This window comes from Xiphophorus maculatus, chromosome 16 (assembly GCF_002775205.1).
Source record: "Xiphophorus maculatus strain JP 163 A chromosome 16, X_maculatus-5.0-male, whole genome shotgun sequence".
NCBI lineage: Eukaryota > Metazoa > Chordata > Actinopteri > Cyprinodontiformes > Poeciliidae > Xiphophorus > Xiphophorus maculatus.
In genome coordinates this window covers 24,884,534-24,906,713 of record NC_036458.1, presented here as the reverse complement: position 1 = coordinate 24,906,713, position 22,180 = coordinate 24,884,534, and the positions used below count along the sequence as shown (strand labels likewise).

The window sequence follows — 22,180 nt, the reverse complement described above, 5'->3', positions numbered from 1 at the left end:
TTTGACGGTGAAGGACGTTAGATATGTTTTATTTCATAGCAAAATAAACGGGCCATAAAGACGGAAATATGTAATGTCAAACACAAAATCGATAAAAAAAAATGTAATCTGAACACAAACACGAGCAACGAATAAACACAAAGTATTTTTGTCTATGTTTCATTTGACATTTCGCTCTAGTTCGTCCAGGCTCTATGATCGTCAAATTCAAACGCAGACCAATTTTTACCTGACTTGTTGGGGAACATGTTGTATGATGACAGAAAGATGACGGGAGGTCTGAGCCTGCGGTGTGAGACCGTATCCGGTGTCGAGGTGTGAACTGGACCAGAGGATATTATGGTGGGCCCTTTGGCCAGTGAGAGGGACGGAAACGACAATAAAAGAAACAAAGAGATCAATAGACGGTTTTACACCGTTTCTGTGATTCAACTCCTCTTTGGTTAAATTTTAACTTGTTTTTTCCAAGACGGAAGTGTTGGATCCGGGTTCCCTGAACACGTCCTGGACTGGAAAGGGTCAAATGTAGGTCAGTGGAGAAATAAAACTGCTTACGTATCTGTAACCTTAGAAATCAATTAGGAAAGCTTTCGATAGATAGATAGATAGATAGATAGATAGATAGATAGATAGATAGATAGATAGATAGATAGATAGATAGATAGATAGATAGATAGATAGATAGATAGATAGATAGATAGATAGATAGATAGATAGATAGATAGATAGATAGATAGATAGATAGATAGATAGATAGATAGATAGATAGATAGATAGATAGATAGATAGATAGATAGATAGATAGATAGATAGATAGATAGATAGATAGATAGATAGATAGATAGATAGATAGATAGATAGATAGATAGATAGATAGATAGATAGATAGATAGATAGATAGATAAAAGGCATTTGGATGTGTAACTTTTACCTCCTTCTTTTTTGATTTATTTGCTTTATTTATATTTTGCTGAGTGCTAAGGGTCCAGATGTCCAACTGGATTTACTCATGCAACAAACATCTTCTCAGGTTTCTTAGGTCGGGGTTGTTGGAATGATTTCAATGAATACAATGAAATCTGCAAATAAACAGATAAATGATTTCATTCCTCATTGCTCACTGTGGATCAGACAGAGTGTTGAATGAACTGACAGCCGAATCTCCGTTGTGAAAAAACAGCTTGTTCGTTTCGCATCGCAGGAAGTCAGTTATCAGAGGTTGTTCAATTTTTACATAATGTTATCAAGGAGATCAGACTGAAGAAGAACTACTTTTATTATGTAAATAATAAATAAGGATGAAGCGGATTAGTAAAGAAATCTTAATCTGGCAGCGTTGAACTGGACTGTTCTGGAATTAAGTTGTCTGAATCGGATTTCTTTAAATTGAATGTATTTGTTTTATCGTTGGAAATTAATTGTTTATATATTTATCATTTTAGGGCTGCACAGTGACGCAGTTGCTATCACTGTTGCCTTAAAGAAAGAAAGTTCTGGGTTTGATTTTTAGTCCCTGCAGACTGCATATGTTTTGAATTTGTGCAACATACCTGAATGATAAAATTTGTGGGTTTTTAGCTTTATTTATGAAAAATTCAATCCCTCAATAATTGGCTATCTGTTCACACCCCAAATGTGGACGGTTGTGGGTTAGTTTTGAAAATCAAACAGAAAATCACCTATTTTTGTAAATGCAGCCCAACGTGGCGTCACCCAGCTGCAGGTGTGCAGGCCGTTAAGGCGTCGACGTTTGCCGCATTGCGAATGGAGGCCAACAGCCTTGTCTTTCAGTCTGTTGTCAAACGACGACACCGTCTCTCTTCTTTATAAATGAATTCCATGGATTTTAGTATCAATAACGTGATTTAGTTTGTTGCTCAAAGAATTACAGATGTAACCAAAAAGTCCCGCAGTTCATCACCACCGAGGTTACCGCACAAATCTGTTCTGGCGCAGAAGTAATGACGGTTATGCAAACAATTCAAAATGTTTCCTTTGCATTTTAAAAGGAGGTGCTGTGTGCGCGTTATCAACAAAGAAAAGTCAAACAATCTAACACCAAAAATGATCGATGTTTACTGCAGTGTTTACATTCAACAGCGGGCCAGGATGTGTTGAGATATAACCTTCATGCCTCTTTCAGTTCATTCTAACTGAGTTTCGAACCTTTTGACTATGTTTGGTGCAAACTGAAAAAGGCAAATATAGCTGGCCTCACTGTGTAGGAACATCTGGAGCTATTAAAAGAGAATCCGAAGAGCAAAATAGAAACGCGAGTTCCTTCCCTTTGTTTGTCTGCTGTGAGCTCGTCTTTGCAGAGGCAGAAGAAGAAAATGGCCGCTGAGAGAAGGAGTGAAAGACGAAAAGCAGCTCCCCTCCAGCAGGAGTCCATGAAGAAATGCAATAAATTCCTTGTTGTTTTATGAAAATTTACAACTTTGTGATACAAGTTTATGAGTGGCCGTGCATGGGGATTGGACGGCGAGCTGGTCATGTGGACGCGCTTAACGTGAACATGAACTTTTTATGATTTCCCAAGTGGCTATAATGCTGCAGCGCTGCTCTCCGGCCCGAACAGCCGCCCTCTCCTCCCCTGCTTCGGCCGAACCTCGCAAGCAACCGAGCCGAACCTCGTCCAGCGGACAAATAAAACCAAGCTTATATCGAACCGAAGTGCTTATTAACAACAGTGATCGTGACTGCAGAGAAGAGAGGAGCAGAGACTGACAACAATCCGCCTTCCTCCTCCTTCTCCACCCGCTCCTCTTCCTCCATGGCTCCGCTTTCCGGCGACTCTGGACTGACGGTCAGAAGAGAGGACAGCAGAGTCCATCCCTGGAGACACAATACCGGAGACTGAATCTGTTTTTGTTTTTGTTTTTTTGCTTATTTGTTTGTTTGTTTGAATTTGACATTACGCTTGATGATTAGCAGTAGAATAGGGGCGATGATAGTAGATGACAGGAGTGTTTTCATGTCTCGACGTCTCCTCGGTGACATCAGAGGATCTGCTAATCCACCTCTCCCTCGCCTTCACCTCCGCTTCCTCACAGACCGGGTAAGATGCTGCCTCCTGTCCTTCCAGCAAGCCGCCGCGGGGAGCTGCAGGTGAGTTCCAATTCTCGGCGCAGAGGGAACGCGCATTGTTCCCGCATGCAGTTCTTAAAGAAACAACGTGAAATAACAAGAAAACTGTGAGACTGAGCTTTGTGGAAACCTTCCTAATTCCGGGTGATGGGTAAAAGTTCGGATGAGCCGCAAGTGAATCGCTTCCGTGTTGGATTAGACTCTGGGGTTGTTTTCCCAGATGAAATGGCCTCTTCTAAATGATGGGATTAGGTGTGGAGAGGCCATATACTGATGGAAACGCGACGGCTTGGATTCCGGGCGTGTTCGTGAGAAACTAATGCTGGCTTTGATGTTGGAACAGGTGCTGCGGATTTGACACTTCAGAACTGTTAAATCAGACGAAAGGAGACGGTTAGACTGTTCATCTGCATCCGTGTGTCAGAATGTGGCCGGACCTGATCGGGACTGTCTCTCTGCTTTAGCTAATATCTCTTTATCTGCACTTTGAAACTTTTTGACGTTCAGAGAACAGAAAAGAACTTCCAGGTTCTTTCAGGCGTTTCACATCCTGTGTGTGTGGGTGTGTGTGGCGGGGAGTGGGGGTGTAGGAGTGTATGTGTGGCTGTGGGGGGGGGGGGGGGGGGGGGGTGTATGTGTGGGTGTGTGTGTACAGGAACGCTGCTCTGTCCGTTCTAGCACTTTTATGACTGTTTCCCCACTCATTTCCTCCTGTGGGTGGCCGGTGTGTTTTCTGTAGCTTCTGTGGTCAGAATACCACCCATCATCCCGTGTCACCTTCCCACCCTCAGTCACCAACAGACCTGCTGCTCTGTCTCTCTGCTTTCCGCTGTGCTGCCATCTCAGATCCCAACACCTTCCCTGAGCCGAGTCCGTAAATCTCCACAGAAACAAATATTCACATATTAAACCAGACAAAACCACTCAGTGTTTAGAATGATCTCAAACACATAACGGCAACAAAACAGAGCACGCGCGCTTTCATTTTCTAAATACACGGTGAGCAAAACGAATTGTTTCTATTATTAATTCTAAACTTATTTAGTAACGTTTTACAAATGGGAGGCGCAAAACAATCAGCATCGTTAAGGTGAGCGGGAAGGTTTTTGTGTTTTGGTTTGGGAGAAATCATTTCCCTTCTTGCTAAAACACAGCAGTTACCTCTGTCCTTTACAAATATGATGAATAAAACAATGAGGCATCTTTAACAGGATTACATTATAGGTGCGATGGCAGACTGCAGCTTTCTTTCTCTTTCCTCTTTTCTTCCTTTTTGTTTTCCTTCTTTTCTTTCTTCCTTTTTTCTTTCTCTATTTCATTGTGCGTGTGGTGGGGAAAATGTTCTTTTTGCAATTTAGTCTTACAATTTCTAAATATAACACTGCAGAATTGGTTTTACCTGACAAACAACGAAAAAGAAACGTGACGCTGCTTTAGGTAGACAGACAGACAGACAGACAGACAGACAGACAGACAGACAGACAGACAGACAGACAGACAGACAGACAGACAGACAGAGACTGACTGACTGACTGACTGTCTTTATAAGTGAATCTGTTCTAACAAAAGGCTCTGGTGCCATCTAGCGTCTCATTGAAAGTATCATATGTGATCAGTTCTAGACTCTTTGTTCACATTGAGAGGTGAAATATCTGCCTCGCGAGGATATATTAGTTTGTGGTTTCAATGTCTTTTTTTTTTTTTACTGTTGATTGCTGTTGTGTTTGACTTCAACGACAACAAAACCGACTTGCTGGACAGACAGACAGACTGACTCTTATTTGTTTCCTTCACTGTTTGCAGTTGTGGTGGAAATAAACATGCTCCCACGTCTTACTATAAAGCATGTGTTGTGTTGATTGCTTAGATCCATTCGGTCGAAATGAGAAATATACTGAGACTTTGGACATAGCAGCAGCGAGTTAATCGATTCTACATCTTTGAATCCAGGGTAAGTTCTCAGAATCTGCTCTTTCCGTCGATACTGACACAGAACAGTCCCACGTACTGTTTAATTGTTTGTTAATGAACACGAATAAGAACAATGTTCTATAAAGCGTTCAAAGATGCGCGCGTGTGCGCTCCTCAGTGTGCGTGCATGCGTGTGTATAACGAATCATTTATGGAGAACCCACATCGATTTTTAAAGCGCAGCGGCTGATGAATCTTCTTTTTATGTAGAATTCCAAATTTCAATTGAAATTCAAACTTTGAAGCTGAATTTTGATCTGCAGGGGATGGAGGTTATTTATTTATCCTGCGCCAATGTCCACTATTATTATTATTATTATTATTATTATTATTATTATTATTATTATTATTATTATTATTATTATTATTATTATTATTATTATTATTATTACATGTTTTTATATTTTATTTATTTATTTTTAGAAAAAAAATACAAGCTTGCAGAGCCGCATTCATTCCAAGTTAACATTTAACCTCCGGTTCGCTTGAGAAGCTGGAGGGCTGCTCCAGTTGCTGATCGTCCGGTGAAGTGATCCGGAGCAGGAGTTCAGGGTGATGCAGATGAGGCTCAGCCGCTTGTCGCTGCCTGGAAACAATTTATACATTAAGACAAAAAACGCGCAAGTAAGGCCGTTTCTGTGAGTTTGTCATTAACTCACGTAGGCGAGGTCAGTTAGAGGGGGCTCTAGCACACACACACACACACACACACACACACACACACACACACACACACACACACACACACACACACACACACACACACACACACACACCCGCACACACACACACACACACACACACACGCACACACACACACACAACACACACACACCCCTGTTCATTAAAGTGTATTGATCCTTCTTTCAGCACTAGAATCTTGTTGTGTGTTGGCCACGATATAAAAATAAGACAATCTTGGTATCTTCCCTTTATTCTTTATTCTCACACTGGTCGGTTTCGGTTCGTTTTTTCCCCTTTAATCTTAAGGTTCAAGGAAACGAGTAATTTTTTTAAAAATGTATAAATAGACACATAATTGGACGGAGCAATATGAGATATTGTGGAAGATATATAGGATAGTGGAAAACATCTCTACATGGAGAACAGTGCTGCAGCTGATATGAAGCAATCTGTTCGGTGCATGCATGCATTCCTCTGAACAGAACATTTATCCATCTGCTGCTTCCAGCGGCTCTGTTTTCACTTCGCCGCCATCTCTCGACTTTACAAGGAGTCATAAAGAGCAATAAAGCCATAAAATCTCCGATGTCTTGCGCGCGCACATAAACACACCCGCGCACACAGACGGGAGAAAAGAAGAGCCATAAAGCCATAAAATAGAGGTCCGACTCTTTTAGCTTTAATTGTCACTGATCTCTGAAGTTTCTCACATTCCTGGGCTTCCTTCAGCGGCCCTCAGATGTTTACACTGAAGTTAACACAGACACACACGTCTGATTTACTGCGCAGAAATACAGCCAGCTTAACAAGTATATCCGTTGGAAAAGTTGAAACGTTCGGGCTTATTATCATCGTTGGAAGTCGTGGGAGTCCAGAGGAGACTGTCTCTAAATGTAGATCCACAAAGAGCAGCAGCTTCACGTTACAGGCTAAATATTGACGGCTTCCCACACTGACAGCCTCCAAAGCTTCCACATGTGCGTAACCCCCTCGAATACTGTGATACATTTCAGAAAGTACAAGCATGACAGAGTTATATATTACGCGGAAATTCCATGCATGTACAACAAACCCAGAAGCGTCTAGTACATTGACAAGACTGTAAACATGTAAGCGTTTTTATTTTCATAATGTTGCACACGTTCCAGTCTAAACCAAGGAAAAAGACCTGATAAAAAAAAAAAACATGTCATGGCTGAACGTTTCTCAAGATGCATTAACATCCTGTGCGTAAGTAAATCGTTAGCCAAGGAAAATGCAGTTTGAGCCCCATCCACAACAAAACAACAACAACAACAACAACAACAACAACAATGATAATAATAACAATAATAATAATAATAATAATAATAATAATAATAATAATAATAATAATAATAATAATAATAATAATAATAATAATAATTGATATATCCTGTTAACGTAAGATAATAGAAGTGACACAGCAAAATATGAAAGCCATAATATTTAGTGTGCTTCACTTATATATTCATTTATTGTAAATAAAAAGCTGCTGGGCTAACAGTTAAACGGCTCTGCGTCGATCTGAAGGACAAGTCTGAGTTGAACACGGCAGCACAGTGAAAGTATTTCTAAAGAGTGGTACTGTATGCTCCCCTTCCGCTGGCGCTACTGAAAACACGGTGCTGTTTTGGGTCCAAAAGCTCCAAACTGCTTGCAGAACTCTCCATTTCTCTGCCGTTTGATGATTTTTGCCTCCCGACTGTCCAACACACCTGCAACGACACACAGCAGTCTGTACTGCAACACGCGTCTCTTCAGCACTAACTACTGTAGGAAGCCGCACCGATTGTAAGGCTTGAAATGAAAGAATCGTGTTTTGAAATCCAGTTTAATGAGGTTATCGGTTAACCTGAGACGGTCTGAACATCAGCAGCTTTAAAGTCAGCAGCCACAACAAACCAGAAATCATTCATCGACTGAGGATTTCTTTATATGATCTGTATAACTGGGTCAAAAACCTTTTTAACAATTTATAAAATTGGTTTATAAAAAAATTGTATACATTATTATATTTGAAATAAACCTCATGCAATATAGGTTTATTTACATAACACATTTCATCAACAGGCAGTTAAATGTGCTTTACAGGTAAAAAAAAAAACAAAACATAAAACAACATTTAAGCAACAAACATTACATTTTCTCAAATGTCATAAAAATAATCAAAATCCTCATCATACAATATTGGAATGAAGACTAGAATTAATGAATGTTCCAGTTATTGTTAATAAAAGTCAAGTATAGATACCTGGATTTTTAAGGTTAATTTAAATGAACTCAATGTTTTACTATTGTTGCCGTGTTTTTGCAGTTTATTACAGATTAGTGACGCATGATGCCCCTCCATGCCGACTTGCAATTATAGCTTCATGCGACAGACCTGTTAGGTTTTTTGATTAGTTTTGTTTTGGAGTAACTTTGGTTCATTTTCGCATTCTGTAGCCTGTTTGTAACACGAGAAAAGCCAAGCAAGCAGCATCTGCAAAGTTGCTCGTTAAGTTGAAAAAGTTCTGATTGGATTTTTATTTTCGCTGTTTGGAAAAGACTGACAGGAAAAGGTAAAGAATTAGTCATTTCTAAATAAATTAAAATTAATCTTTATGTTAGTTTGCCAACAAATGAGTCATCCATCATCTTTTCACTTTTTAAATGATGACTCATTTGTTGGAAAAAAAAATTTGACCTGTTGGCCTGTTTTGAATCTGCATGTCCGATGATTTATTTCACTTCACAATAATTAACGATGTTAACGTTTTAAAATTAACATCACTGCTTATTGTCGTCATCACCGTAAATACTAAATTAGATGTCGGAATATGGAACTATGTGGAATCTGTTCCTGGTTTTAAAATGACCCACCCGACCGCTTGATGTGCCAAAGCCACTAACGCAAAAGGATTATAGCTAATACAATAACAGTGTTACCGTCCTGTCTGTCCCCCGGCTGCAGGCCATCCCTGTCCTTTTCCAAGAGTCGCTGCTTATCAATGATTAGACCCCAGTCAGCTCCAAAACAATTTGGCTGCTTCCCGTTCCCACAAAGCGGGGAGGAAACAGAGCGTCCTGCCGGGGAGAGAGGGAGTACGGTCGAGAAAGAGGCCAGGAGAGGGGAGGTGGAGGTCAAAAAGTAAAAAGTAAGCTAAAAAGAAAGGTTGCAAATTTCAAATTCAGGTGGTCCAGCAAGAAACGCGAAAATTAGGCTGAAGTTATTGAACTTCCCAGACATTTCTGAATGGCGTCTTTAATAAGAACTTGGCTTCTTGGGAATGCACTGGGTGGGAGAGTAAAGTAAAAGCAAAAAATAGAGTCTTTGTGTCGATTTATCAGTCGGACTGTCTGTAGTTTGGCCACTGGGACAAGCCGCAGCCTGTGGAGGAAACAAAGAGAGACACAGAGAAGAAGACTTATTTATGGTTGCGGTTATTTTACAACCTCACTGACACACATTCGGCTTGAAAGTTTCTATTTTTCCTTCTGTCCTTTGTTCTTTCTTTCTTTCTTTCCTCCTTCCTTCCTTTCTTTCTTTTTTTTCTTCCTTTCTTTCTTTCCGTCTTTATTTATTTTAACAAAGAAAATTATCGGTGTCTGCTGATGTGGTGTGTGTGCTGAGTGTGTGTGCTGAGTGTGTGAGGTGACGTGGTGGTGTTAATGTGCAGTGTACATGTACCACACATAGTTCTTTTGATTTTATTTAAGTTTTCATTTCGTTATGCCGAGTTCGGACAAAACAAACATGAGGCACGATGAAGTGTAAAATATGGCAGTCTAATCTTTAGCTGTGAATGCTCCTCCACGCAGAACTCCTGAAATCATAAAAAACAATAATTCTCACTGTTAAAATAATAATTATTTGTCAGACCTCAAAGTCAACTATAGCTGAATAGAATCCAAAATGTTCCTCTTTTGTATTTACATTTCATTTACATGTTATCTAGAGGACTTGAATTCAGTCATTTGTTCACGTCTCTCGTTAGATTCTAATATATACTTTGGGGTAAATTGCTTGATTCCTTTGCCATTTTAAAGAGTGCTGGTGTAATCAGTGTCATTGAAACGAATAAAAAATTGATTTTTCTGTTTCTTTTCTTCTTCTCCTCTTACCTTTCAGACTAATCAGTGTCACAGCTCAGGAACATAATCATTCACAGCTCACATAGATCACATATGACCAATTCTAAAAACTGAAGCGGAAGTTTTTGAATCAATGTCGATTTCAGACAGCAGAACATGGAACAGGCAGCGAGACATTCAGTTCTTCTACAGAAGATTGCCATTCGATCGGCATTTGTTCTGATTAAGAATAACGAAAGCTTGTGGAAGAGGACACACACGTAGAGTAGCGGGATGTAAATCAACCCAGCGAACAATCACAGCCCACCAATTCCAAACATTCAAACGTCTAAATGACAGGAAGGGAGAAGAGCCTCCATTCTACGCTAACTTAGATCCCTACAAACAACACGCAAACATACAGGATGATACACGAGTCGTGTGCGGTCCAGCATGTTGTATTCATACAACAAATTCATTCTGACGCGATGTGTTGGCTATTATCCACAAAGTGCAAAGGATATGTGCTCAGTTTCCTCTGGCGGTGAAGCTTCAGCCCAAACGTGCACACGCACGGTCGGGCTGGCAGGCGCTGGCTGCGGTTTTTATGGGTCCAACATCAGATGAAGGACGACACACAAGAGGAGATACAATCAATTTAACGCGCGGACAATTCCGCTGTGATTGCGCAATCTCACCGGGAGCTGCAGGAAGATTAGAAAGAGAAATGAAATGACAATTAGAAAGGGAGAACGGGAGTGGGAGATTGAAGTAGGGAAATAAGAAAAAAGGGATGGAGGGGGGGGAGAGGGTCGCGGGAGTTCCCAGACCCCCTCCTCTTCCTCCTCCTCTTCTCTCCCAAACGAAAGGAAAAATGAGGTGAACTAATGCCATGCAGAGGAGCTTCCCATTGGTCAGTGTTTGGTCAGCTGGTCTCTGACTCCCCCTATGCTCCTCACCCAATTCCTGTGCCATACACACACATAGACTCTTTCTTGCTACCGAGCCCCCCACCTCACACTACCAAAGCACTGGCACCCAGCCACCCAGCTTCACCCTCCTCACCCCTCCTCCCAATCTGCGATAAACTCAGTGATAGCAGCAGCAGCCCGTCGGACTGTGGGCTATAAAACACAACAAATCATAAAGTGCAGGCAGGGAAGGCAGAGGAAGGAGGACGGGAGGAAGAACCGTTAGTCTCGGTCTACTCCTCCTTCTTCTTCTTCTTCTTCATCGCGTTATCATTGTTGTTGTGTTTGTTACGTGCCCTCCTGTGCTCCCCTCTTCTCTTCTTTTCCTCTTTCTTCTCCTTTCCCACTTTTACCAATGAGTTCATATTTTGTGAACTCCTCTTTTCCGGTGATACCGGGAACGGGTGGAGGCGGCCAGACGGCGTCGGCAGAACCATTCCTTGGTCAGATCTCACTTTACTCATCGGGATACGCGGACCATCCGCTCAGACATTACCCAGGGGCAGCGGCTGTCACTGCGGCCGCGGCCGTGGCTTACAGCGCTCACCAGGAGAAATCTTATCCAGCCTCTACTTACTACCAGCAGGCTGCGAACGGAGCGTACAGTGGGCACCGAGTAACGGGGGTGGCAGTTGGGGGCTCGACCGGACCTGGTGCGTGTGACTACGCCACAGCAGCAGCGGCGGCTGCTGCGGCGGCCACGAACTTCTACCGAGACAAGGATCATCCCTGCAGTCTGGATGAACACCAACTTGCTCTGAGCCAAGACGGCATGCATCGCAAAATGGAGTGCGCTGGGCTCGGAGCAAAGGGGCTATTTGGAGAATCCATGGATGACAAGCAAACAGCACCAACTCCGATTTATCCCTGGATGCAGCGGATGAACGCATGCAACGGTGAGTGTTCTCTTCTTCCCTGTTAAACTGACGTTTTGTTTCCTCTGTCAGCCAGCCTTATTCCGTCCTCTTCCTCCTCCTCTTACTGGAGCTGCTTTATAAAGCTCGTTTGTTGGCTTACCAGTCAGTCAAGGCATTGATGTTTTATTGTCCATCATAAAACTGGTTTGTTTGGCTCAACGTCGCAGTTACTTTGTGACCTATTGACTGACGCAGCTACCGGGCAGGGACAGCTAAGTTAAAGCTGTTAAAGCAAAGTCTGGCAGGCATTGATTTCAATGAGGGACAGGAGGAACACCAATATTGTTGTCATTTGCTCATTTTGTTTGCTTCTTCCTGAATGGTATTATTTATAGTATTTTAATGTGTAAATTGCAAAACATTTCTTTACGGTAAAATACAAAAATCATTCGTTAAGAGAACAGTTTTTCATCCGGTTGATTGAAACAATTCCTGTTTTTGATGAAAAAAAAATTCATTTGATTTTCTGAAATTCAATCATGCAGTTTTGCACTAAATATAATGAATCCCTGCGCATCGCCTACAGATTATTCAAAACAGGTGCGACGATCGTTTCACTGGGAAAATGCAGGACTGGCAGCGACAGCGAGGACGGGGTGACTTTTAATGTCAGTGTTGCGGGAAGTACATCAAAGCAAGATTTACACGTGTGCTGATGCTGTATTGCAATCTACATATTCATATTAACAAGAAGGAAAATGGAATATTGGGTATTGATTAAGGAAAAGTCACTGGTTCATGGCTGCTGTTGCACACGGTCCGTTCAAGAGATTCTTAACTGGAAAAGACGTAGAAAAAACAGCAAGTAAATGAAAAACTGTAAGAAGAGGAAATCTAGAGGTCTAATGTAAAGTTACATCTAAAACGAAATTCACAAAAAAAGAAACAGGTTATCTGTGATTTTAATTCTATTTTACATGTTTCTGTTACAACGGTGTGATTTTCCACATGTTCTCTCTCTGATATATTCAAAATCAAAGTGTTGATAACTTTTTAGGCAAGTCATCTGGAGATTTAGAGTGTGGTGGCTTGAACATTTTTCAGTGGTTTTCTTAATAAAAATAACTATATTTACTGATGCCTTCTGCTCTTATAAATAGTTCTTTAATTAACAGAAGAAACGTTGAACTGATCCTTAAATGATAAAAAAAGAGAGAAAGGTTTATATTTAACCGAAATCAAGTGTCCTTGTCAGCGAAATGCGCCATGTGTTTAATCTTTGGTTTAAATACTTAGAGGAATCTAACTCCTCTCGTGATTTTGTCTCTTTCTATCTGCTAGGCACCTTCGGCAGCCCCGGAAGACGCGGCCGGCAGACATACACCCGCTACCAAACCCTGGAGCTGGAGAAGGAATTCCACTTCAACCGGTACCTCACGCGGCGACGGCGCATCGAAATTGCGCACGCGCTCTGCCTCACGGAGCGTCAGATTAAGATCTGGTTCCAGAACCGGAGAATGAAGTGGAAGAAGGAGAACAAGCTCATTAACTCATCTTCTTCCTCCTCTTCCTCCTCTTTCACTCTAAACGGTACAGATGAAGAAGAGAAACGGACGGAGTGAAAGAAAAGAAAATGACGTGAGACATTAAAAGCAAGAGAAGGATGGAAGAAAATTCATGCTCCAATGTGTTTTTTAGGTGTGGACATTTTGTGAGCCCACCGCTCCGGTCGTTTCCGTCTGACAGCTCAGCCGTGTGGATCACAAAAAGGAACGAGATGCTTTACTTTCTCTAAAAAGAGTCTCTAAGCGCTGTCTCAGTGAAAACAACGTTCTGACCCACTTTAGATCTGGAGCTGCTTCTTCTTCTATACTTTAAAAACAGAAAAAATGCACTCTCCTAAATCCTACATATTTACTAAATGCTGAAACTTTAGGAGGCTAGGCAGAGTGGCAGCCATGGAAAGTAGATAAAGCAATAAAGAAATAGAAATTACCAGTTCATATATATATATATATATATATATATATATATATATATATATATATATACCCAAAAATACATATATATATTTTTCCTCTCTCTCTGCATATCGGGTTGTTTTCCATGTAAGTTCAGGATAAAAATGAAGCTTCAGGTAATATTGTCGCTTCTGGCTCAGATCGTTTGTTGCCGCAGTGCTGATAAATGGTGGGTTATGACGTTTATGGTGTCTCAACAAAAAAAACGTGATTTGTAGCATTCCAAAACCTACCTAAGTTATATCGTTTATGGATTTTTTTATTTTGTTTTTATATCTGCCCGGCACGCTTTCCGGTTTGGTCCTTTGTTCTGTTGGCTGTATGTTGTGCGGTGTCTTCGGCTCAACCTGGGATCGTGTTCCACACGTACTAAAAACACGGGAAGGGAAAGGAGTGGACATATGTCATATGGTGTACATATTGTAGCTAAAGTATACAGATTTAGTCAAGGAGGTGTTCTTTTCGTATTGTGACAATTATTCAACTTGGAAGGTCTTAACGGTCGTTTTCAGCCATTATTACTTTTCCACTTGGTTGTACAAAAAGTGCGCGGAGGTGTTGACCTACTGATTTTTTTCTCCAAACTACCTAAACACCTTCAGGGAATTGTAAATTTGATTAAATGTGTTGCTTTCTGTTCGTGTTTTTGTCAAGTAAGTATACTACCTATGAGAAATGTACAATAAACTTTAAAGAAGTGTATGCAATGTTTTTTTTTCTTTTTCGTGTTTTTTTTTTGTTTTTTGAGCATAGGGATGCATGTTGGCAGATTTATTAACCAACTCTAACAAAGTACTTCCATACTGTAAGGTTGAAAACAGGTTTATTTCAAGATTTAGTGCTTTTTGTCCGTTCACGTGGATGACTAATAAACCTTTTAGCCTTTTTCATGTAGGCTAAGTGAGAAACATGCAACACATTTAAGGCGCGGGGGTAACGTTGGGAGTGGAGGTTCTATTGCCGGGGCTGGAGGTCCGAGGCTGCGCTGTGCAGGGCCAGTTAGGTGGGATGCTCTGCAGGGGAAGTGACGGCGGCGTGAACTAATTAATGAGCAGAGCCAGGCAGAGAAAGCTGACCTGTCCTCAAGCAGGCCAGCCAGACACATTGCACACACACACACACACACACACACACACACACACACACACACACACACACACACACACACACACACACACACACACACACACACACACACACACACACACACACACACACACACACACGGCACCCAAACAAAGTGGACAATGTCCTGGTGACCTTTTGAACTGTGCCTGTCCCCAGAGTGACCGGCGAACTGACCTCCATTTGAGTTTCGCTGCTGCAGCACATAGTCAAAAATAAAGCAAATAGTTTCTGTCTTCATCTCATGTGACGCTTCTGCATAAGAACCTAAACAGGATCACAGACAATCAGAATGTGTTCAGTTCCCAATTCCACTTCTCATCTTCTTTGACATAAAACTTTGTCATGTAATTATATAATAACAGTAGGATTATGGATATTGTTTTTTATTGCAGTAATCCCATACTTAGTTGAAAACAAATAAGGAGTTAAAAAGTGTTTCACCCATTGCATTAACATGTTTTAACAGGGAAAAATTTATTCGTTATGGTTCAGTTTTTATATTTTTTTTAACAAATATTGTCATGTTTACTACGAGACATATTATATCATATAATAAATATCACAGCTAAATAAAAGATGTTTCACTGTCGGTGAGAAGAATGTGAACATGAATAGCCACAGGTAGCAGCTGTGTCCCCCTCACACTCTTCTCCTACCCCCAGTAGGATGAGAACTGGGATTCATTGTTGTTTAAATTCAACAAGCCTTTTTTAGTTTCACTCATTCCATCTTTGACTTTGAAAGTGAACCATCTTAAGAGGTGCTCAAAAACAATAAGACAGCGAAAGACGGTGTAGAGCAGAAACAGTTTTCCTGTGAGTCAAACTAGGACATGCAATGTACATCACCAGTTGGATGTTGGAAACAGGGTTTAGCATCGGCTTGTTATACATTTCTCCCTTGCCAAATTAAAAAAGAGTTTGTAGGAGTAAGCTTGTATCACAAAATGTTCATTAAGATTCAAAATTACAGTTGCAGCTAAAACAATTCTAAAAGGGAATAGTGTCTTAACATATGAGAATGTTACAGATGAGGAGTTTGTCTACAAAGAATGTGCCAAGATATTTAGATAGGTTGCTCTATGCATGAAGATTCAGTAGCAGTGTTGGACTTCCTTCACAATTTGAGAAAGATTAAGAAATTAAAAGTGGGAATAGATGACGTGTAACGGCGAAATTGTGTGAAATCTGTTTTCAGCTGTTTTCTTACTGCCTGACCTGAAACTTCTCAACTTTGAATTCCTTCACTCTGTTGTCCAGAAAAAATATAGACCAACTAAAAATAATTGATTATTATTATTATTATTATTATTATTATTATTATTATTATTATTATTATTATTATTATTATTATTATTATTATTATTGTTATTATTATTATTATTATTATTATTATTATTATTATTATTATTATTAAGCTTAGATAATGGTAATTATTCATCCGTACCTACATTTTAACATTGTCTCACAGCAGCTGGGTGTCTGGACTGCGGCCTATAACTGCCTATAAAACAGGATCAATTTTTGATTTCCATTCAAACAAAAGAAAAAGTGGAATCTCTGCTCTATTCCCTGCTCTAACCAGAGTGTCAGAGTTGCAAGAAAGCATGAACACTCTGCATGCTGAGGCCAACTCAGACGCACACAGGCACTGTGGCCTGTAATACATCCTAACCCAGGAATCAACAAATCATAAATCAGTAGATTTCTACCCGGTGTGGCTAACAGAGATCAGGTTTAACATTCCACGACTGCAGCTGAGGAGAAAGCAGAGAAAAGCTTAGAAAGGAGGGCGCCATGTCCATAGCACTGGAAAGAAGGACGGAAAAAAAGATGATTAAAAAAATCTTTTATAAAGTTGTGTGAAATATTAGTATAGTAAATATGTTTTCCTGTACAAGTCATGGAAGAGATTGGTTTATTGCTCATGCACGAACTGATTCTCTGGTACGTTAAAACACTTTAGGGTGTTTTTTATTTATTTATTTATTTATTTATTTATTTATTTATTTATTTATTTATTTATTTATTTTTACTAAGAAAGATACATCATGAAAAAGTTATGAATACCGTGTGCAGCTGATGAGGAGAATGTTGTAATAATTCTTAAAAAGGGAACAAAAAGGAAGATCCTGCATAAGTAACTTGCTCACTTACACATTTATGTTACTTCAATAGTTTTCGAAACATTCCTTTATTATTATTATTATTATTATTATTATTATTAGATGCACGTTATAATAAAGCTACAGTTCTAGTCGTATTTCGATTACGTAATCTCTTCGTGATTATTGTGATTATTCCGGTTAGAACCATAATAATAATAATAATAATAATAATAATAATAATAATAATACATAGGGAAGTAGACTGCAGCGTGTGGTCTTTAGTCTGCGTGTATATAAAGTATTGTTGAGTATTTTTGTTTCGTCTTGCCTCTCTAAAGGTCAGTTAACAGGTCAGACTGGTGGAACTCATTCCACGGTGTCAGTGTGGGAAGATGAGGACACGTGTGGAAGGAATTTGTAGTTTTATAATGACCCAATATGACCCGTTTGAAAGTACCATTAGTTTTTCACTCTGCTCTTCTCCCAGTCCTCCCAATAAGTGCAATAAATTATATTTGCAGTAGGTGGCGCTCTTAATTCACCCCAGCACCTCTTTTAGCCGAAAAAAAGGATGCGCGAAGAGGGAGAAGAGGAGCGGCAGCTTTCCCCCGCCCAAGCCTTTATCATTAGAAACCTCAGAGCCTGAATTACCTCTGCAAAGTCATCTGCGAGAATTTACGAGTGGTCTGCAAAATCACGTGACCACACCCCCTCCTTCCTTGTTTCTTTCTCTGTCTCCTCCCTCACCTCACCCCTCACCTCCCCCATGACACACACACATACACGCATACACACATTTAGATCCAAGAGGCACACACAATCGCCACCCCACCCCCATATTTGGACGGCGCATAGCTAAAAACGAAGTACAGTGCAACGCCATAATTCACTAATACATCATAAATCGTTGAAAGTACCCGCGTTATAACGACCTAGAGAAATCTAACAAATCAAGCCCCCCTCCTCCCGACTACTCAGTTGTTAGCCTGTACTCTGTAAAACAACTAAATGAGTTCTTACTTTGTAAACTCGTTCTCAGGGCGCTACCCGAATGGCCCCGACTATCAGCTGCTAAATTATGGAGCCAGCAACGGCGCAATGAACAGCGGGACGTACAGGGACTCCTCCTCTGCCACAATGCACCATGCGACTGGCTCTTATGGCTACAGCTACAATGGCATGGATCTGACCGTAACCAGCCGAGGAGGGGGGGGCAGCAGAGCCGCAAACACCGGAGGACACTTCGGTGGAGGCTCGGCGGTCGAGGACTCCAGGGGCTTCGGCTTCAGACAGCCGGTCAGTTGCTCGCTTGCTCCCCCGGGAAATTCTCTCTTGGCAGGCGGTCGTGAGAACAGCAAACTGGGCACACAGAGATCGTCTCCCCCCTCAGAGCAACCAGGAAGCAGCAACCTCAGCTCTCCAAACCTGTGTTCACCCACGATGGCCGGCGGCGCGGCGCGGCGCTTCACAGAGATTGAAGACGCTTCACCAGACAGCGAGGACCTGCTCCTTCCTCGGGAAGCCAGTCACGGCAGTAATCCACGGCCCAAAACCGGGCACTCGCAAGCTGTTCAGAAACAGGAAGGCAGCCCGGCGGGATCAGCTGCTGGCAGTATGGGCAGCGACGCGCAGACACCCCAGATTTTCCCTTGGATGAGAAAACTGCACATTAGCCATGGTACATTCTGACTCTTGGCTTTACAGTTTACACTTATTTGTATGTTAGAAGTTTACACTGAAAGCTTTGCGGAGAGCCTGTAATAGACGTGAAGTTAGATTCCAGCTTATGGAGCTTATTTAGGGAGTCACTGTTTCTTTCCATCTACACAAAATATTTAGCGACAGGAAGCTTTCATATAATTTGAGTACAATGAAAATTATAAAATGTTTGACAAACAGCAACATTTTTCCCTTTTGTCTGCGTCCTGTAGGTATCTTGGGCCTGCGCCGTTTTGTCATTTGTAAAGACAAATGACAAAACGGGCCACGGTTATTGGTGTCTTCATTTTTGCAAGATTTCATTTTCCCGCTAACTGAATTCTAATTGAAAACTGCAGCCCAACTAAAGAGGACAGGTTGCTTTATCAGACGCAAAATTCTTGCATGATGACCCAACTCCCTTTTATCATTGCACCTTGGAAGCTCTGCTGGGATTATTGTCCCTTCTGTCGCTTTGCCTTTTTTAAGACTCACAAAAACGTCATAAATCTGTCAAAGGTAAGACGAGTTGGTCTGCAAAGCCCAACATGCCGGGGAGTACACACAGGACTGGGTGAGGAAAAAAGCAGCAGAGAAACAAAGAATGAGAATATGTCCAGGCTTTAAAGGTGGCTGTCCGTTTAAAAAGTCGGCCTTTATTAGGTGTGGAAACTTTTTTAAAAGATGAGGCAGAGGACGGGGCAATAAAACCCTTAAGGGATCTTGAACGGAGGGACGTGTTGGGTGAGGGTAATCTTTAAAAAAGTAGACAGATTTAAAGGAAAAATTAAAGTATTGAAGAAATATAATTTAAATGTAATAAATAGAATTCATAAGAAGGGAAGATCTTTTTTTGTTCCTGTTAATAGCACTTTTGCCTGCACTTTTTTTTCCTGCTGTGCTCTTACTGTTTAGTTTATGCACAGTGATGCAAACACCTGTAGCTACAATGGCAGATGCAGTTAAACAGAAGTTTGATTATTTAGGGCCACACCTTGTCTTTACAAAGCCGCTGTGTAAAACCAGAGTGAACCTGAAAAAATGAGCATCCAATAGGCTCTAAATGTTGCCTATTGCCCCAAACATGTTGTCTGAAGATGCTCGTTTTCTTTTTCATTTTTCTTTTTGTCACACATGGGGCCCTCTGTCCTAACAGCGTTGTGTTCCTTCCAAACCCCTCAGATATGACGGGCCCGGACGGGAAACGGGCGCGGACAGCGTACACCCGCTATCAGACTCTGGAACTGGAGAAGGAATTCCACTTCAACCGGTACCTAACGCGGCGGCGGCGCATCGAGATTGCTCACGCACTCTGTCTCACAGAACGACAGATCAAGATCTGGTTTCAGAACCGGAGGATGAAGTGGAAGAAGGATAACAAGCTGAAAAGCATGACTTTGGCCGCGGCTGGCAGCGCCTTCCAACCGTAGGAGTAAAATCCCTTTCAAAGAACCTGGTCGTTCAGCTCGATGACTTGTTATCTAAGACTGGAGGGAGGGAGGCAAACAGGACAGACAGCGCAAAGAAATAATAAAAACCAAAAAGAACATCAACATAGAAACTAAAGAAGAAGGCCTACGGGACTGGAGAAAAACCAGAGCAATGAAGAAAATAGTCCAGGATAAACCGAGACGTCAACTTTTGATTTATAAAACAATGTATGTTCTCAGATTAGAAGCTGTATACAGTACAGCAGTGCAGCACTTTTCATTCGATGACTATAGCGGTGTTTCAGGGCCACAGAGGAATAATGACTGGTACTCTAATGAACTGACAGCCAACACACAAGCATTATATATATATATATATATATATATATATATATATATATATATATATATATATATATATATATATATATATATATATATATATATATATATATATATATATATATATATATATATATATATATATATATATATATATATATAATTTATGCGTGTGCGTGTATGGTGTGCGTGTGTGTGTGTGATTGCGTGTATAGTTATACAAAATACCGATTGACCGACTTTAGGTCTTCCTTCCCAGCCGTACTATCTGTATGGTGTGTCTGATGTGTGTCTGACATTATTTCACTTGTCCAGTGGATTATATTACTGTTGGTAATAATGTTCTTTCTATTGCAACCTCAACTCTTGAATAGGTCCTCTAAGTTATTTCCACCCACTGAAACTCAACCCCTACTTGTTTAAATCTGCATCCTCCTCCCGTCCACTCACCTTGTCACAGTGTTGTTACTACATCACTGACATCTGCACTCATATTTACTGTGGAAGAAGGAGAAATGTTCGCGCGAGCGTGTTTGTGAATGAGAGTACGTCGATGTGTGTGAATATGTGTATTTGTTTGTTAACAAATTGGCATTCGCGTCTCTATCCGTTCTTATTGCTGTATATATAATTGAAATAAGTACAACTGTGCCATATTGTTGTTATTGTAATTTGTTGATTTGTTGGATATGTCATATTTGATGTACACAGATATAGCGACATTTTGACTGTTTTACTGTTTGCGGTTACTTTACGTGAGTGCGTGGATGTGTTAAATCTGTGTAGTAATGTGTCCCTGTAAACTCTGTCAGTGAGCTTTTTGTAGTTATTTGTAACATTGAGAAAAACATAATTATGAATAAAGTTTCTCACTGCAATCCAGACCGGACAGCATAAGGCCTCGGTTTACAATCAAGGAAACGAAACGTGCTGTGGTGCCAAGCTCTCTCCAAAACGTTTACACACCTACGTCATTTTTACACCAAAACGTCACGGTAGTTATATAATTATTACATAATCAATGTCTGATATTTTGCGTTCAGCCAGAATATTATATCTGTACATCGAATTGTCCTAACAGTCTTCTCTATTTTGCAGGCCTGTCTTGGTGCCTAGAAAGTCCATGGAAGCATCTTCATGGATCAAGGCGGCATTCTAGCACAAAGCTGCAGAAAATACACAGCAAAACACACAACCAGCTGGTCAAAACGGGGCAGTTTTCTTCTCTGTTGCCCTAAAGCGGATACAATAACAAATGATCGGCGGTGGACAAATGCGTCACGTTTCAGCCTTTTCCGCCTTGAACGGATGCTGCTCCCAAAGAAATTAAGTTACCTTCTCCTGGTTTCCACTTGTAAACAACCGAATGAACTTTTAAACTCACCGACTGCTGGTGCAGTTCCCCTGCTTTTCATTCTGAACTACTCGGTAGTCAAATGGGTCCTTCTTCGAGGCTCATCAGGACACAATCTCCTGGCTCTTTTTCGTGTCTGTATGCGTTGGTGTATGAAGACATGCATAGATTTTTAAACTAACCCCTTCCTGGTTTGGGCCACACTATAAAATGGAGGCAGGATTGACATTTACGTGTCAAACAGATGAGGGTTTTTATCTCCAAGTTGGATCGTAAAAATCTGTTCTGATTCCTCTCACTGGCTCTCCTCTGGTCACGTGGGGTCCATAAAGTTAGTTTTATGGTTTAGGGGAGTTGACAATGTACTATGTATTTCACATTCTAGAAAGCAAGTGACGGTTTAACGGCTTTGTGTGGATCCTAAAGGGGTCAGTAAAGTAGAGACACAGGCAAAGA

At 40.9% G+C, this 22,180-nt stretch overlaps 3 protein-coding genes and 1 long non-coding RNA gene across 5 annotated transcripts in view; 3 read left to right on the top strand and 1 right to left on the bottom strand.

Annotated features, from left to right (window-relative positions):
- The first annotated feature begins 2,342 nt into the window (after positions 1-2,342).
- LOC102235520 (homeobox protein Hox-B3a) overlaps positions 2,343-22,180 on the top strand; it is a 70,019-nt gene continuing 50,181 nt past the window's right edge. Inside the window, exon 1 of the mRNA XM_023348844.1 lies at positions 2,343-3,058. The gene's annotated coding sequence lies outside the window, so the exon portion shown is untranslated. The remainder of the gene's footprint in view (positions 3,059-22,180) is intronic.
- On the bottom strand, positions 6,829-22,173 carry LOC111611626. 2 transcript variants are annotated; one of them, XR_002754130.1, is made up of 2 exons: positions 21,755-22,173; positions 6,829-9,133 (listed from the first exon to the last, which is right to left on the bottom strand). It is a non-coding gene; the product is annotated as an uncharacterized LOC111611626 (long non-coding RNA). The 2 variants fall into 2 exon arrangements; XR_002754131.1 differs by lacking the exon at positions 21,755-22,173 and adding an exon at positions 17,921-18,009.
- LOC102229016 (homeobox protein Hox-B6a-like) lies at positions 9,132-13,618 on the top strand. The gene is made up of 2 exons (XM_005811916.3): positions 9,132-11,683; positions 12,986-13,618. Exons 1-2 carry the CDS (start codon positions 11,143-11,145, stop codon positions 13,264-13,266), a joined length of 822 nt encoding a protein of 273 aa, XP_005811973.2. The 5' UTR covers positions 9,132-11,142; the 3' UTR covers positions 13,267-13,618.
- On the top strand, positions 16,163-20,384 carry LOC102229278 (homeobox protein Hox-B5a-like). The gene is made up of 2 exons (XM_005811917.2): positions 16,163-18,578; positions 19,781-20,384. Exons 1-2 carry the CDS (start codon positions 17,909-17,911, stop codon positions 20,026-20,028), a joined length of 918 nt encoding a protein of 305 aa, XP_005811974.1. The 5' UTR covers positions 16,163-17,908; the 3' UTR covers positions 20,029-20,384.

Bases quoted from the DNA above. Each gene is read 5' to 3' on its own strand.
- LOC102229016 (XM_005811916.3), top strand. From the start codon at position 11,143: ATGAGTTCATATTTTGTGAACTCCTCTTTTCCGGTGATACCGGGAACG. The intron at 11,684-12,985 runs GTGAGTGTTCTC...TCTATCTGCTAG, and splicing joins GCGGATGAACGCATGCAACG to GCACCTTCGGCAGCCCCGGA.
- LOC102229278 (XM_005811917.2), top strand. From the start codon at position 17,909: ATGAGTTCTTACTTTGTAAACTCGTTCTCAGGGCGCTACCCGAATGGC. The intron at 18,579-19,780 runs GTACATTCTGAC...CAAACCCCTCAG, and splicing joins AAAACTGCACATTAGCCATG to ATATGACGGGCCCGGACGGG.